The following is a 14,625-nucleotide window of genomic DNA, read 5'->3' as shown; positions in this document are numbered from 1 at the left end:
CCAGCGTAAAATGCGCAGCTACAAGAATAAGAATAAGAATAAGAATAATACAAAAAACCGATAGGAATCGAGATGTGCTCAAAAACAGCAACAGTAATGCCTGCGTACCAACTGCGTTGATTCGTGGAGAAAACAAATATGTATATGCGTATGTCAGAGAGAAGCAACACACGTTGAGCTTCTTTCGCTGCTTCACACGTAACGTGAGAGAGAAAGGGAGCGCGAAGAAGAGAGCGCACGGGGGCGGGTAGAAGGAGGGTCTTCATTTTTGTTTCCATACGGCAAGGGTAGAAAGCGAAGACACCCATGTTTCTTTTTACCGGCGTCTGGACTTAACGCGGCGATGACGGTAACGATGATGACGACAATGCGCGAGGCGGGTGCTTGCGACCACTGCGCGGGGTGATAAACAGCACAGCCCAGAAAACCGTCGCACATCAAGCAAAGCGCCAACTACCACACAACCAGGACGTTGTGTGCGAGTCAAAATAATAATAATAAATATCGGCGCAACCTACACAAAACACGCTGCCTTTTCTTACCTTCACATAGACAAGAGATCTGCGTCACCACGACACTGACTCCGTGGTTTGTTCGAAAAATGGATCTCCAGCAATGAATAGTTGGATTTGTGTGTGCGTGTGCTAACAGCGTACATACCAGAGGAGCTGGGGGAGAAAAAAAAACAATAATACATTGAAGAAGAGAAAAAAGCTAACAATAATGATAATAATAATCACAAAACTGAGATCCACTCACACGCATGACTGCACTGCCGTGATGACATGAGATGTAGCCGGCGTGCGGGGGTTTTCGCCACGGCCTAAAAAAGGCAGCCTTTTTTTCTTCTGTACATCAAATCGTAAAGGACACATGAGAGAAACGGGAAGGTAAAAAGCTCCGCCGCTGCAAATGACGCGGTGTCTGCCATACGCATCTAAATATCGCAGAACGTGTCGTCGTGGGGGTTGTGGCGCATAATCCACTCCGCAAGAAAGTCCACCGGGTCGTCCGGCCGCGTCGCACACACCTCCAGCAGCCCTTTGTGCAGCAAGGGCAATACCCGCTCCTGCAAGTAACGTGTCATGGGTTGCTTACGCAGCTCCAGCTCTGCCAAGTCAGCCCTCCGCAGCTCCGCCATCTTCGCGTCGTCCGCGTTGCGGGCGCTCTGCTCCATTGCGCACTCCGCGGACTCCGCGGCGACCTTGGCGGCCACCTGCGCCGCGTAGGCCTTCTCCTCTTCCTCCTCCAAGCAGCGTTGCCGCACGGCGTCGCGCTGCAGCTCCTCCAGACTCTTTCCAAAGTTGTGCGGAGGGCCGACGATGACCTGCTGCAACAGCTGCTCCGTGTCTCCGAGAGGGGTTTCAGCGAAGACGGAGGCGGGCGGTGGCGGCGGCACGAGGGGCTCGTGGCCTTCCACGGTCACCAGATGCACCTCGGCGCGCCGCTCCGTCTTGGGCACGCCCTCCACGTTGATGGTCGCCCCTGCGCACTCCAAGTAGCTGAGCACCGAGTAGGTTGCCTCCACGTACTCCTGTTTGTAGGTTTGAAGGTCGTTCTGAAAGGCTTCGACGTCGACGGCGTGCCGAGCGGGCGCTGTGGTGTCTAACTTCCGCTGCTGCTGCTCCGCCGCCACCCCCACAGCGCGCAGCCGGCTCAGCAGGTAGGTGTCGGAGGCCTGCAGCACCACCACGTGGTCCGGCAGCCGCGCCTCACTTGCCGGCTCTTTGGCCGCCGCAGGGCCCGCCATCCCCGCACCGCCCATGCCCGTCTCCTCACCGTCCGTGGCCCCTCCAGCGGCGGCAGCAGCGGCGGATGCGGCCCCCTCGCCGGCGTACCGCGGCCGCAACGCCTCCTCCTCCGTCGCCGGCGGCTGCACCGCCTCGTCCGCGTCATTGTCGGCAAAGACCAGGCGGGCCATCTCGAGCGTGGTCGGCACCCCGTCCAGCACAAAGCCGTGCACGCGGCAGTCCGGCTGGGCAAGGCGCCAGCGCAGCATGAGCGCCAGCGCACGCGTCTGGAAAGGTGCGTTTTGGAGGCTGGCCTTCAGCTGCAACAGCTCCTCCTCCTCTTCCTTCGACTTCTGCGCGTCTTTGACAGCGTTCCCTTTCTTCTTGGCGCCGCCGCCGCTGTTGCCGCCCGCGGCGCGGCGTTTCGGGTTCGCATCGGGTGTGGGTGGCCGCGGATGCAGCCGCAGCAGCAGTACCCGCTCCATCTCTCCTATCTTGCTGCGCCACGCCTGCGCCAGCGGCTGCTCCGCCCACCACTCCTGCACAACGCGCGTAACGTCCTCGTCCTCCGCGGCCGTGAGAGCGAAGGTGGCCGCGGCGACCTCGCGCTGCACCCCGCCGGCGGTGGCGGTGCCCCGACCGCCTTCGTTGTCCATGCTGCTGACCTCGTCTGCGGCGTCCTCCTGGTCGCTCATCGTCATCATCGTCCCCGCCGCCGCAGCAGCAGCAGAAGCAGGGTCGGCATCTCCCCGCGCTGCTGCCCCCGCGTCCCACTCCCGCTGCTGCCGCGCCACCACACGACGCCGTTTGATGCCCAAGCGACGCGTCCGCTCTGCCTGGAGCACCGCCGCCTTCGTCGTCTCTACGCGGGTCCGCAGCGCCTCCAGTGCCGCTGTGTACTCGGCCACCACGGAGTCGAGCGAGACGCAGGGTAGGCGGTAGTAGCGGGCGAGGCGGGCGGCGAGGTAGCTCTTGCCGACCAGCGGTGGCCCTACCAAGGCAATGCGAAGAGGGCTGACGCCGCGCGCAACAGCAAACTGGTGGGCGACGGCGCGGAGGTGACGACGGAGGCTGCCCTCGGCGACCCACGTGTTAGGCAGTCGTGGAGGGGCAGCGGCGCCAGCCGCCGCCTCACCCAACGCCTTCCGCTCCCGCTCCGCCTCCTCCTCCTCTCTGTCGTCCTGCCGCTCCATCAGGGTCTTCATCGACTCCGCCTCCACGCGCAGGTTCAGGGTAAACTTATCCACGTCGCGGTACAGCGGGTAGGAGGGCGGGGGAACCGGTTGCAGGGCACAGCGACCCCCGAACATGTTATTCACGCCCTTCACGATGGACATCCATGAGTTGCGGTTCGCCCCGTCCGTGGCGAAGAGGTAGCGGCGCTCGGGGAAAGGCAGGTTGGCAGAGGGGCAGCAGAGCAGCTTCCGCACAAAGCAGGCCAGGTCCTGGGCGTGCACGAGCGGCACGCGCTGACTGCCATCACCGAAGACGGGCAGCACCGCGGTGGCGGCCGGCGTGGCGGCGAGCGAGGCCGCCGTGGTCACCGCCGCGGTCGGGGCGACATCGTCGTCCTTCTCCGGCCGCGCCGACCACGCCAGTCGGAACAACGGCTCCAGCACGTCCTCCTCGCCCCCGTACGGGAGTCCGCTGCACACCACAAACGTGTCCAGCGGGAGCCCTTTCGCGTGGTGGGCCGCCGCAACGGCTTTCTCCGCATCGCGCCAGCTCATGTACTGCAGGTGCGGCACGCGGCGGTTGTACTGATCCTCCGTTAGCACCTCTGCCGCCGCGTCCCCCCCTGCCTCGTTGCCCCCCTCCTCCTCTTCCTCTTCTTCCTCGCCCCCTTTTCCGTTTCTGCCGGTCGCGCCGCTCTCCACCGGGCCAACGGTCCGCATCGCGTCGACGACGGCGCGCCGCGCGGCATCCTGCGCACTCTGCAAGATTCTTTCCAGCGACTGCGGCGGCGGAGGGGGGTAGGGCGCCTCCGTGTCCCCGTCCGCCTCCTCGTCCTCTTGGCGCGCCGCGTCGTCGTCGTTGAGGTCGGCGTCGTCGCCCGCAGCCTCTGCAGCGGTCAGCGCCGGCGTGGCGTACCACGTCATGAGACTGGACAGCAGTACCAACCGCTTTGGCCGCTCAAAGGAGGACTGCAGCTGCAGGAACTGCACCACCTCCAGCACCGTTTGGGCCTGGCGCAGCTCCACGACAATCCAGTCACACGCCAGCAGCGCCGCCCGCGTCGCGGCTACATCGTGTCGGGAGAAAAAAGTGGAAGTTAACAATGCCGACGCAGGAGCAGCAGCAGCAGCAGCAGCCAACGAAGGCGCGTCGTTCGCGGTGGTACCAGAGACGCGAGCGGAGTGACCGGCCTCTTCCTCCTCCCCACCCCCAATCGTCAGCGGCGGCCCATCAGCGATGCCAACCCTGTCAATGTCGCTCGGCAGCGGCGCCGTGTCGGTGCGGGAGGTTTCGCACGAGGTGAGAAGCCCACGGCTGTCGTGCAGGGAGCTGCGATGCGCCTCATCCGACGTGACTGGGGCGGAATGTGCCGCCGCGGCGGCACCCGCGGCATCGGCGGCGACCGCGTCGGGGCGGAGTCCGCGCGCTGCCGCTGCAGCGTGGAGGCGAGCAACAGCGGCGGCGTTTAACTTATCCGCCGCCGCGCTGTCCCACGTGCAGCCGTATACGTGGTAGGTGGAGGGGGACTGCTGGAACTGGCTGAGCACGCGCGTCCCAACAAAGCTGTCCGCGTAGGATACAAAGACGTTGATGCGAGACATCGCTCCTTTTCTAGCAGGGAAAAAAAACTGTGACAAGAAAGGAGGTTCAAGGAGACGTAGAAAGGTACGTACATGCGTTCATGTCCACGAAAGAAGAACCACCGCGTACGCAGGCGGGGAAAGGTGGTGTGTGCATGGGACCCCACGGAGCGCTTATCCCTCCCCCCCCCTCCCCCCTCCACAGCGCGGCTCCGCCTCTCTCCGTCTGCTCTGCAAGACGCAGCGGAAGAGAAAAAGAAAGGAAAGGATCAGATGCATTCCACCGACCCTCGTAATGATGAAAATCGAAAGAAACCCTCGAAACCAGCGTCGGAGAAAGACCGAGACGCTGCGGAGAGCAACAAAAGGGAGGGGGGGGCGGTTGACCAAACCCCGTTACTCGTGATCTTGGTGCTGAAGCATACGCCTCAGCGGAACAGGGTATGTAGTTGGTTATTTGAACTGCATGCTGCCCCGCAGGAGCATTTCGAAACACGCATATCGACACCACTTAGTAATATATAAAAGAAACACACAAACACATATATACCCACCCATCCCCTGCATTAATCGCCACAGACGACTCCTTTAAAGGATGCGGCAGCAGCTTGAAGCACTCATGCACTGCCGCACAACTGCGCCTCGCTGCCGAAGCGAACGCGCCCGACAGTCAGAAAAAAACAACAACCACTATTGAAGAGAAGCTGCACGACACCCGCAATCACACAACCGAAAAGCTTCCGACTCCTTTTTTTTATTATTATTTGACGCTAATGACCTAAAAACAAAAATCCTTCAATACATAAAAAGACGCAAAAGGAAAAACCCCTCACACACACGCTAGGAGAGAAGACAGAGGCCGCACACACACACAAACGAAAAGAAGACAGTAGAAGCGTCACCCGCGGCAAAAAATGGTTGTGACTTGGCGTTACATACAAAATGACGAACCACAATGCTGTTCTTTCTTACGCGACATCCTGAAAGCACGTCCCGCCCCGCCCACCTTCTTTCCCCCCCCCCCCCGATTCCCTCTCTCTGCGCTATCAACGTGGAGGTGACGCCTTTACCCGCCTCCTTTTCATTACCTATTGCTCTCTACGCAGCGAAGTAATAATACTTCCAACAACGCCAAAAGTAATTCCTTAAACAACAGCAACAACAACAGCACGCAACAACAGGAAAACAACAGAAACAAGATCACTACTCGCCCGTGATCAGGTTGGAAATCAATTTGCGCACGAGACGCGCCTTGTTGCGGATCTTGCGATCGAGCAGTTCGCTCGGCACGGCGTCGAGCGACTCCAGCACCGTCGACAGCTCCCGCTTCACGATTTCGAAGGTGGCATTCTGCTGCGGGTCCTTCTGCGCCTGGTTGCGAATGGAGCGGAGGTAGTCGTCCCACTCAAAGTAGAAGTCCGAGAGCAGTTGCAGCCGCAGCGGCACCGACCCCGTCTGCGCCACCATTTCAAACGTCAGCTGCAGGCACAGGCTGAGGAAGAGCGGCAGGGTAAGGGTCTTGGGCGAGGTCACCACGGCCTGGTTCTCCTTGCACACGGGATTCTCCAGGAAGGCGAGAAGGATGCTGATGTCGTCCGCGGCCAGAATGGCGGTGACCGCCTCCTTCCACTCCTCGGCCCGCGCCTTCTCCACCGCGCTCGCGACGATCGCCTCCGGGTCCATAGCCGCCGCTGCCCCGCCGCCGGCGCCGTTCGCGGTGGAGAGTTGATACTGCGACAGCGCCACCTTCAGATCCCCCATCTCTTCCTTGAGGGAGCGCAGGGAGGTGGTCAGCTTCTGGCGGAAAGCCTCCGCTTCTGTCAGACGGCGCTCCGTCTCCACCGCGGAGGCGTCGACCGTGGCGCGGTTCAGCTCCCGGTAGCGCGTCGTCGCGGCGCCAACGCGCTTCAGACTCTCATCCACCGACCGGCGGAAGGCCACCATCGATTCGGTGTTGTTGAGGTTGCTGAGGATTGGACCTTGCACATCGAGCTTGCCCGTCTCACTCGCCGCCCGCTCCACTGAGATGTGCAGCTGCTTGGCGAGGAGTGTCTTAAGGGCAGCGGAGGCAGCGGCGGCGCTGCCACCTTGCACCTCCTGCACAAAGTTGCGGATGCTGAGAATCAGATCGTGCTCCCCCTCCGTCAGAACGCCGTACTCCGCATCATTGCTGCTGCTGTCGGCCGCACCTGCGGCGGGTGTCTGCGTTGCCGGGGAGGCCACCGCCGAGCTGCTCTTCTCCAGCCGAGCGCGGTTGCGGATGGCAAAGGTGCGGCCGCTGTTTTGCGCCTCTGTGCGGTGGCGCGAGTCCTGCAGCAGCCGCATCGTGTCGGACACCGTCTTCTGCATCCCCACCAGGTCTGTGTCGATCACCCTCACCTGCTCGCAGAACTTCTGCGCCTGCGTGCGCACGAGCGCGGAGACGGCGTGCTCCGACATACCGCTCGTTTTACTCTCGCCCGAGAGAGAGGAGGAGACGGCGGTGATGGGGGTCATGGCCGCCCGGGCAGAGCCGCCCGCCGCACCCGCCGCAGACCCGTCACCAGCGCCGGCTGCCGCGGCGACGGAGGGGAACCAGTTCATGACGGAGTCCCCTCTGGCGGCGGACAGGTTCGACGCCCCGGCGAGGCGGCTAGAGTTGGGCATAGACTGCACGAAGCCGTCCTTGGTGCGAATAGTAATGAAGAGCTCGTAGCTGACAGACTTGCTCTGCGCCGTCTCCGTGACTTTGCCGACGGAGGTGGTGGAGCACAGCGCCGGGCCAGCCATGCGCCACGACGTGGTGCGGTAGGCCTTGAAGAGGGTGTGGTGGGTTTCAATGACGACCGCGTAGGGCCGCGTGCGGGAGCACAAGGTGATGTACTCCTCGTCAGCCGTCACGCTGATGTCGTACTCTTCGTTTGGTTCGTCCTTGTGCGACAGGTTCAGCTGCTGCTTCAGCGTGAACTTCTGCGCGTCGCTCTGGTAGGCCCAGAAGCGGATCTCTCGGTTGCCCTGTGCGGCGGTGACCACCAACACCTCATCGCCGGACTCCTCACTAAAGGCGTGGTGCTGGAAGAAGCAGGCGAAGGTGGGGGTGTTGTCCTCGTGCGGCTCCCACACACGGCCCAGGGCACTCCTGCGGGTGCGGGTGGAAACGAGGTCGAGGTGGGTCGCCTTTGCCGGCACGAGCAACAGCTGGGCCGATTGGTGGTAGTCGATGACGGGGTACTTCACGGCCGTTTTGGGCGCCAAGGCGATCTTGCTCTTCACGGTGCCGGTCGACTCCTCCACCTCCATCACGTTCTGGGTTCCGAGAATGTACAGCCGCTGCGATTCGCCAGCTGTCGAGGCGAACGCCTCCTCGTCCAGCGTCGACTCGACCACCGAGACGGAGATGTCACCGTTGGCCTGCGTGTTGGGGCAGATGATCGCCAGGTCCCTCCCACCCACCGCGTAGAAGAGGGTGGGGTGCCCGGTCATCTTCTCCGTCGAGACTAGGTGCGCGACCGAGGCGGCCTTGATAGCCGTGTCGTTGTGCTTGCCGTGGCGGTTCAGCACGCGCAGAACGTTTGTCTGCTTCACGTTCATGCACAGCAGGCGGCGGTGGCTCGCCAGGACGGGCTTCGCGCCCGCCGTGAAGTTCGCTGCTGAGGTCTTGCTGAGCGTGACATCCGACTTGCACGGCTGAATGTTAGCATCGCTCGTCACATAGTTGAGGGCGTCCATTGTTTCTAAGGGGGGTTTCTTTTTTCCTTTTTGATCCGTTCTCTCGTGCCAGAAAAAAAGAAGAAGAAGAAGAGAAAGTGGCGGCAGTCGCAAGCGTTTGCGCTTCTCCACTGCAGCGGAAGAAAGGGAATACGAGGGTCCAACGGAGTTGTACACAAATTCTTGGACCAATGAGAAGCGAAATGCGCAGAGACGAGGAAGGGTGAGGGGAGGGGGTTGACCGCGTTGAGTCGAGCAACAACAACAATAAAGAGAGAGAGAACAGAGTAGAGAGGTTAAGAGAGCACGGAGGCGAAAGTGGAACTTCAAAAAAAAGACAGCGTCAGAGTTCCTTTCCTCGTGGTACGTACTTGAGTGACCCACTGCCCTTCCCTCGACTGACGGCATAGACACGAACGACTTCATTACCTTGGTGCTCAATCAACGCAGCGCACACAATTGAAAAGAAGAAGGGTTTTCCTGCACCCGCTCGAGTTGCGCTGCCGTATAATTCAGACACTTTCACACCTCCTCCTTGTCGATTGTAACGGGGAAGTGCAAAGAGCTGAAACCGTAAAAGACGTTCATTTCTCTGTTGTTAATTTCCTCGGTCTCTCTTTTTTCCTTTTTTTTTAACGCCGCCTCTGCTACTTACTCGTGGATTAGTCGAAGCAGGCGAGCAGGAAAGGAGAAGTACAAAAAGACGAGGAGAAGCGCACACACTGACTGTGAGTATACCACCAAGCAACGGAGGCGAGTGAGCAGTACACACATTTTAATAACGCTAGTCGTTCATTAGGTTCCCGCCCTTAATGTGCCACAACCGACCACCGGCCTTGAACTCTGCTACCTCCGCCACGACTCGCTGCACCACCGCCTCCGGTGCAGAAGAGCCAGACGCGCCACCTTTGTTCGCGCGCGCGGTGGCGGCCGTCTCCGGTGGAGAGGTGAGGCCGCGCTCACGGATGGCGTCTTCCAGTCGCCTCATGAGCACACTCAGCTCAAATTGCCGCAGCTCCAGCACGATAGCGAGAATCGTCGGTCGGTAGTAGTCTGCAAGCGGCTCCCCAACAGACTTGAGCACCCACGTCGCGTCAGTGAACTTGTCAAGCGACTGCTGAAGCGCCATGCTGAGCATCGCCTTACTAGCGTGTGGGTACCGCGACTCTTGTGCACGCATTACCAAATCCTTCACCCGTTGTTTGTTGATCACGCCGTACTCAGCAAACAGTTCGCGGATGTAATTGCGAATCGGCGCGATATCGGCGTCCTTGAACGTCATGCTTGCCCCGCTCGCGTTCGGAGAGCTGAAAGGAGCCGCACAAGCGCTGGTGCCAGGCAACCCGCCCATGCCAGAGCTCACCGGAGAACTCGCAGACGACAGTCCGCCTCCGCCCACGTACAGCGACGCGGCAGTTGAAGCCAGGCTGCCCGTTGGCGGAGCACTTCCCCGTGCGAGCAGAAAAAGTTGGAGCGGTGGGCGGTTCGCGTTGATGTACGGCAGGTGCGTTGCCACCTGCGCGCAGCGCCGCTTCCACGCCTCGTGCTGACTCGCTTCCTCCGCAGCAAAAACGCTCTTGAAGGCGCGGATGGCGGCGTCCCGTGTGACGGGGTTCGCTGACACGTACTTCAGTCGCCAGCGCCGCTTGGTCGGGTCGCTCTCTTCTGCGTTAAGGACAGCGACGGTTCGCAAAATGTCCTTAATGGAGCGCCGAGAAGTAGACGACGAGACGAGCGCGTTCAGCTCTGCGCGGGTCACACTGCCGTCCGGGCTTTGATAAAAGCGCGTCAAAACTACCTCCCGCAGCGCCGCAACCGAGCCACGGAACTGATCACAAAAGCGACTAACCCACACGCCATGCATCCACACAGCACACGTCTTGAGCGCCTCCACCAACTGCGTGTCCGGCACAGTCGCCATTGCCTTCACTACATCGTTCGACGTGTGGGGCACAATGACGGTTTGTAGCAAAGGAAGTGTGATAATATGGCACCGCTGCAGAAGTTGCATTGTCTGTTCCACCACCGAAGTGCGATGGGCGAACCTTTGGATTACCATCGACGGGTTTGACTCGTCGCCGCCACTGATGCCACCGGATTGAAGAATTTCTGGAGGAAAAAGGCTGTTCTCAACCCTGCCTTGCTCGGCTGTGCCCTTGACGCCGCCAATCACCGACTCTAAAGTGGGGGAGCGCAGCCGGGACCGCATCGCAGAGCTTTCAACTGAATTAGCGCGAAATACTTGTACCTCGCGCTCGCTATCAGCTTCTTTATTTAGAACATAACTCCGTTGACGCTGAAGCTCCCGCTGGATCCGCTCTGCTGCGGCAAATCCAGGGGTGGCGCTTGAATTGGGCTGACTGCAAAACGACTCCGCCACACGCACAGCACCGGTAGATGCGCTCGGAATGTCCAGCGCGGGAGTGAAGTGCTGAATGGTTGACACCGGCGTCAGATGAATTCCCTCCGCTGTGATATACCCCAGCATGTAATTCGATTGTGTCTGAAACGGCTGGGAGTGTAAGGTGTAACTGTAAGTGTTGAGGCGCTGGACGTCCATTTGACTCATAAAATCGCTGCTGGCTTCTTGAGAAGGCTTAAATGAGGGTGATCCAAAGGTATCCAAGGAGCATTTCATTGTCAAGCGCGACCCTGCGCTGAACACGGAATGATCCTTACTGCTCGCAGGAGAAGCTTCGCCGCCGTCGTGGGCAGAGACGTTGGTGCTGAAAAGCCTCACCTCTGTTGCTTCGTACGGACGCTGCTTACGACGCAGGGGATACTGAAAAATGTGCGCTTGGTGTGTAAGCGATGGAGAGAAGTAAACATTAAACGAGGCGACAACCTCGTCATCCGCGGGTGCAGTGGGGCGGGAGCCGAACTTCATAGCTGTGATCGCTAGTGCAGCGAAGAAGAACGATGTTTTACCTGCAACAAGAATGCAGCCAGGTCAAAAAAAGAAGAAAAAAGCCGTACGGAACTAATTTGAAACAACCAAAGAAACAAACAAACAAAAAAGAGCAGATGTAAGGAAAGGGAAATTTGTGTTGAAGGTACGGAAGCCAATAAGCAGTCGATCATTGCTGTTCGAAATGTTGCTCTTTCAGGTGTGTTAACGCACTCAACAGAAGCGCACTGAATAATGCAAAAAAAAAAAGGCTAGTCTTATACAGACACCAAATAAATGTTGCGGTTTTAAACAGTGGGCCTTCGATCAGCTCGCACTAAAAAAACCTTTGTCTGCAGATATTGTTGCCTGTATCGCTAGGGGAAAGGAAACGAGATTTGTACGCACTGAAAAAAGTTTATGCATTAAAGCAAGACTTTCTGTTCAAAACTGTACCCGCCGGAATTCATCTATAAACAACAACATCAAAAATAGCTATCTATTTTTTTCCTTTGCAATCGACAACTGAAAAGTAAAAGCACAGTTTGTTTGTCTTTTCCTAGCAACATCGCCTTTTCTCTCACAAGAAAATGAAAATCGTATAGCGCATGAGGAGTGAACGCAACCTCCATTCCTTCTTTTCATCTTATATAAAATACTCGCCCCCCAAAAAAGAGCAGCTCGTTCACTCGAATCATACGTATTTATACCAAAGAGAAGAGCAGTAATAAACGACTGCTTATTCATTTTTGCTGTTGTTCTCCCGTTCCATTACACTAATGTATAACACATTCCCATCTTCATGCTCCATCAGTCGCAAGCTTCACGGTACTGCAAACCAAAATGACTAGCTTACGCATCAAAAAAGAAAAAAAAAAGACAGCAGCCTGATAGCACAACAAAAACGCCTTTTGGTTCTTTCAGTTTCATTTTCTGTTTTTGTGGCTTCATGTGTGCTGGTAAACGAGAAGAAGTCGCTTCCTTTCCGCCTTTTATTTTTCGAAACTGCAGCTTTCTGGTATAGAAACCGCTCCTTCGTTTGGTCAAAAGAAAAAGTGCAAAAAAAAAAATAAGCATTCCTTTTGTAAGAACAAACAAGCATACAAGGGAAAGAGTCAACGTAAATGTAAAAATAAAGCATGCAGTAGGGTACGGATCTCCCTTTCTTTTTCTCTCCCGGTCTTAATCATGCTTTGACTGGCCGTAAATTTTCTTCACAAAAAACGACGCTGAGAAGTAACCCACTGTTCCTCCGAGGATGGCTAAAAAGAGCGAGAACATGACACAGTAGGACACGTATACAACCCACATGTAAAGCCCATGCATAGTAGTGGAGAACAGGTAGAAAATCCCTGCGTATGCCGAGGCGTAAAGCGAGCATGAAGCTCCAAAACCTATCGACATCCACTGCCAGTGATGGTTTTCGGTGGTCAGGAGAAGAAAAGTAGCAGCAACTGATACACAGGCTGTCACGGCAACATAAAGAACTGTGGTGGTCACCAAAAAACCGTACAAATGAAAAAATTTGTACGACCAAAGCGAGTGGAACACAAACGAGAATTCCACAAAAATAGACATGAAAGGAAGTGCACCGCTAGCCAGCAAAAGAATGTGCGGTGCCAACAATTTACGTGGCGGCCGTGGTATAAGACGCGGAATCTGATTTACATGCGGAATGTTTCGTCTTCTTTCGGTGCGGCGAAAGATGTAGCGACTACACAAGACGCCAGCTAGGCACAGCGGATACGCAATGAATCCCTCTAAAAAAAGCACAATTATGATGCCTTTCAGGTACGGAAGTTGGGCTGATTGGTAAAGAATGGCGACCAAAGATGACGGCACGAACGCGACCGCGTAGGTCAACGGCGCAATCATGAACGTTACGTGAAATGCGCGAATCCACTTGGACGCCATCGGTGGAGCCAACAACCCACAACCCATAAATTGGTAGCCGGACACGTATCCAGCGATACCCGACGTGAAAGCATATCCTAAAACGGTGTACGTGACCAAGTTACGATTCATTGAAATTCGGTAATTAGTCACGACTGACAACATAATAGCAAGTGATGCAAGCACTAATAGCTGGGAGCCGCATCCCAAAATGCCGCAAAAAATGCTGGTGTGTTTAGGGACACGAAAGACATCGGCGTAGAGGCACCGCCACCCTGATTCGTCAATGATATCGTGCCCATCATAACCCAACTGGGCCTCTTGCTCCATTTTGGCTAAGTCGGAGCGTAAAGCGCGGGTGATGACAAGCATGATAACGCACAGCAAAAAGAAAATGATTAGTACAGAATTGATTACCGAGACTATCCGGGTGCGGGAGCTAGCGTGGCGAGTTCCAAAGACGGTGGAGAATCGATTGGCATATTCAACGGAGGAAGACTCAAAAATAACAGAGTACGTGAACTCGTATACGACTCTCGGCTCAAGTTTCACCGGGTTTCCAGTTCGGAGTGTAACATTTACGATTTGATCCTTGTTAACGCCAATGTAGAAAGTGCGGTGCAAATCAATGTAATACTCTGATCGATCCATGTCCCAACTCCCAATGGATCCCCAAACCGGCATGTCGTCAACTGTGAGTTCGTACTCGAATCTTTTCTTGATGTAGCTTCTCAACACCTCAACATCCTCTTCAGTGGCTTTGTATTTACACAAAACGGAAGACGCGACGTTGTTGTTAAAATGGATGTTAGTTTGAAGTATGTAGCTGTTATCGCCCGCTAAAAGTTCGCCCACGGTAAGCGCTTGATCGACCGTTAATAACGGACATCCAGGTGCATCGATGTAGCGGTAAGTCTCATACGGGTTACCACTTGGGTTCATTTTGCCAGCAAAAACAAGTACGTCATCGTTATACTCAAATGTGCGAACCCCTCGGCCGGTGACAAGGGCGCATAGCCATACAGCCATTACCACAAGCGTGAAAAGACAGCGAATTCGCCTCATTGTGATAAAATTGATCGATGTATGAATATATATGTATATATTTAAAATCCAGAGAACGTACGTGTGTATACTTCTGATGTCCGAAAGTTGCGAAAAATTCTCTTCCAACTGAGGTCTTTTGATTTGTTTGCTGTTGACTGCAGAAACTCTAATGTGAACTTTTTACTGTTTAAAAGCTTCTTTTATTTTTGTCGATAGGGATGTTTTTTTCTTCTCAATTAGACAAGCAAATTTCAGAAGGCAGAGAAATGTAAGTGAGCTGTCCCGGGAAGAGAATCTCCTTGAAAGCAAAATACGAAGCACGCGTAAATGCACTGGTGCATTTCTCACTGAGCCCTTTTGCGGTTGCCCCAGCATCTAAGTTGAATTCATAAACGGAGTTTTATTATTTCAGCAGTGGTGCCTTTTATCGCAGTAGTCGGCAGATTTGGGAGTTGCAGTTACATTTTCACCCTTCACGGTAGAAGGATTTGTACATTCGCACCGCCTTACAATTAGTGTCGCAAACAGTGTTTGCGTTGTGCGCGCGCATTGTGGAAGGATGCTCGCGAGGAAACTGCGTGGTTGCCGTGTGTCCGAATCGGGGCCGCTTCGGTTGGGGGGGGGG

At 56.3% G+C, this 14,625-nt stretch overlaps 4 protein-coding genes across 4 annotated transcripts in view; all 4 read right to left on the bottom strand.

Moving 5' to 3' along the window:
* Positions 1 to 937: 937 nt before the first annotated feature.
* ABB37_07728 (hypothetical protein) lies at positions 938 to 4,507 on the bottom strand (the record flags this gene model as incomplete). The annotated part of the gene is made up of 1 exon (XM_015806463.1): positions 938 to 4,507. One exon carries the CDS (start codon positions 4,505 to 4,507, stop codon positions 938 to 940), a length of 3,570 nt encoding a protein of 1,189 aa, XP_015654827.1.
* Positions 4,508 to 5,689: 1,182 nt separating this feature from the next.
* Positions 5,690 to 8,357, bottom strand: ABB37_07727 (hypothetical protein; the record flags this gene model as incomplete). Its single annotated transcript, XM_015806462.1, has 1 exon — positions 5,690 to 8,357. Exon 1 carries the CDS (start codon positions 8,192 to 8,194, stop codon positions 5,690 to 5,692), a length of 2,505 nt encoding a protein of 834 aa, XP_015654826.1. The 5' UTR covers positions 8,195 to 8,357.
* A 600-nt stretch (positions 8,358 to 8,957) lies between these two features.
* Positions 8,958 to 11,155, bottom strand: ABB37_07726 (hypothetical protein; the record flags this gene model as incomplete). Its single annotated transcript, XM_015806461.1, has 1 exon — positions 8,958 to 11,155. Exon 1 carries the CDS (start codon positions 11,058 to 11,060, stop codon positions 8,958 to 8,960), a length of 2,103 nt encoding a protein of 700 aa, XP_015654825.1. The 5' UTR covers positions 11,061 to 11,155.
* A 1,087-nt stretch (positions 11,156 to 12,242) lies between these two features.
* Positions 12,243 to 14,625, bottom strand: part of ABB37_07725 (putative endomembrane protein) — a gene marked incomplete at its 3' end in the record, with an annotated part of 2,966 nt that continues 583 nt past the window's right edge. The window contains exon 1 of the mRNA XM_015806460.1: positions 12,243 to 14,625. This exon is cut by the window's right edge and continues 583 nt beyond it. Coding sequence (XP_015654824.1) covers positions 12,243 to 14,018 — 1,776 coding nt within the window. The 5' untranslated portion in view covers positions 14,019 to 14,625.

The sequence above is a fragment of the Leptomonas pyrrhocoris genome (genome assembly GCF_001293395.1).
Source record: "Leptomonas pyrrhocoris isolate H10 chromosome Unknown, whole genome shotgun sequence".
Taxonomy (NCBI): Eukaryota; Euglenozoa; class Kinetoplastea; order Trypanosomatida; family Trypanosomatidae; genus Leptomonas; species Leptomonas pyrrhocoris.
Note: the sequence above shows the minus strand (reverse complement) of the source record. Positions and strands in the feature narration are given on the sequence as shown.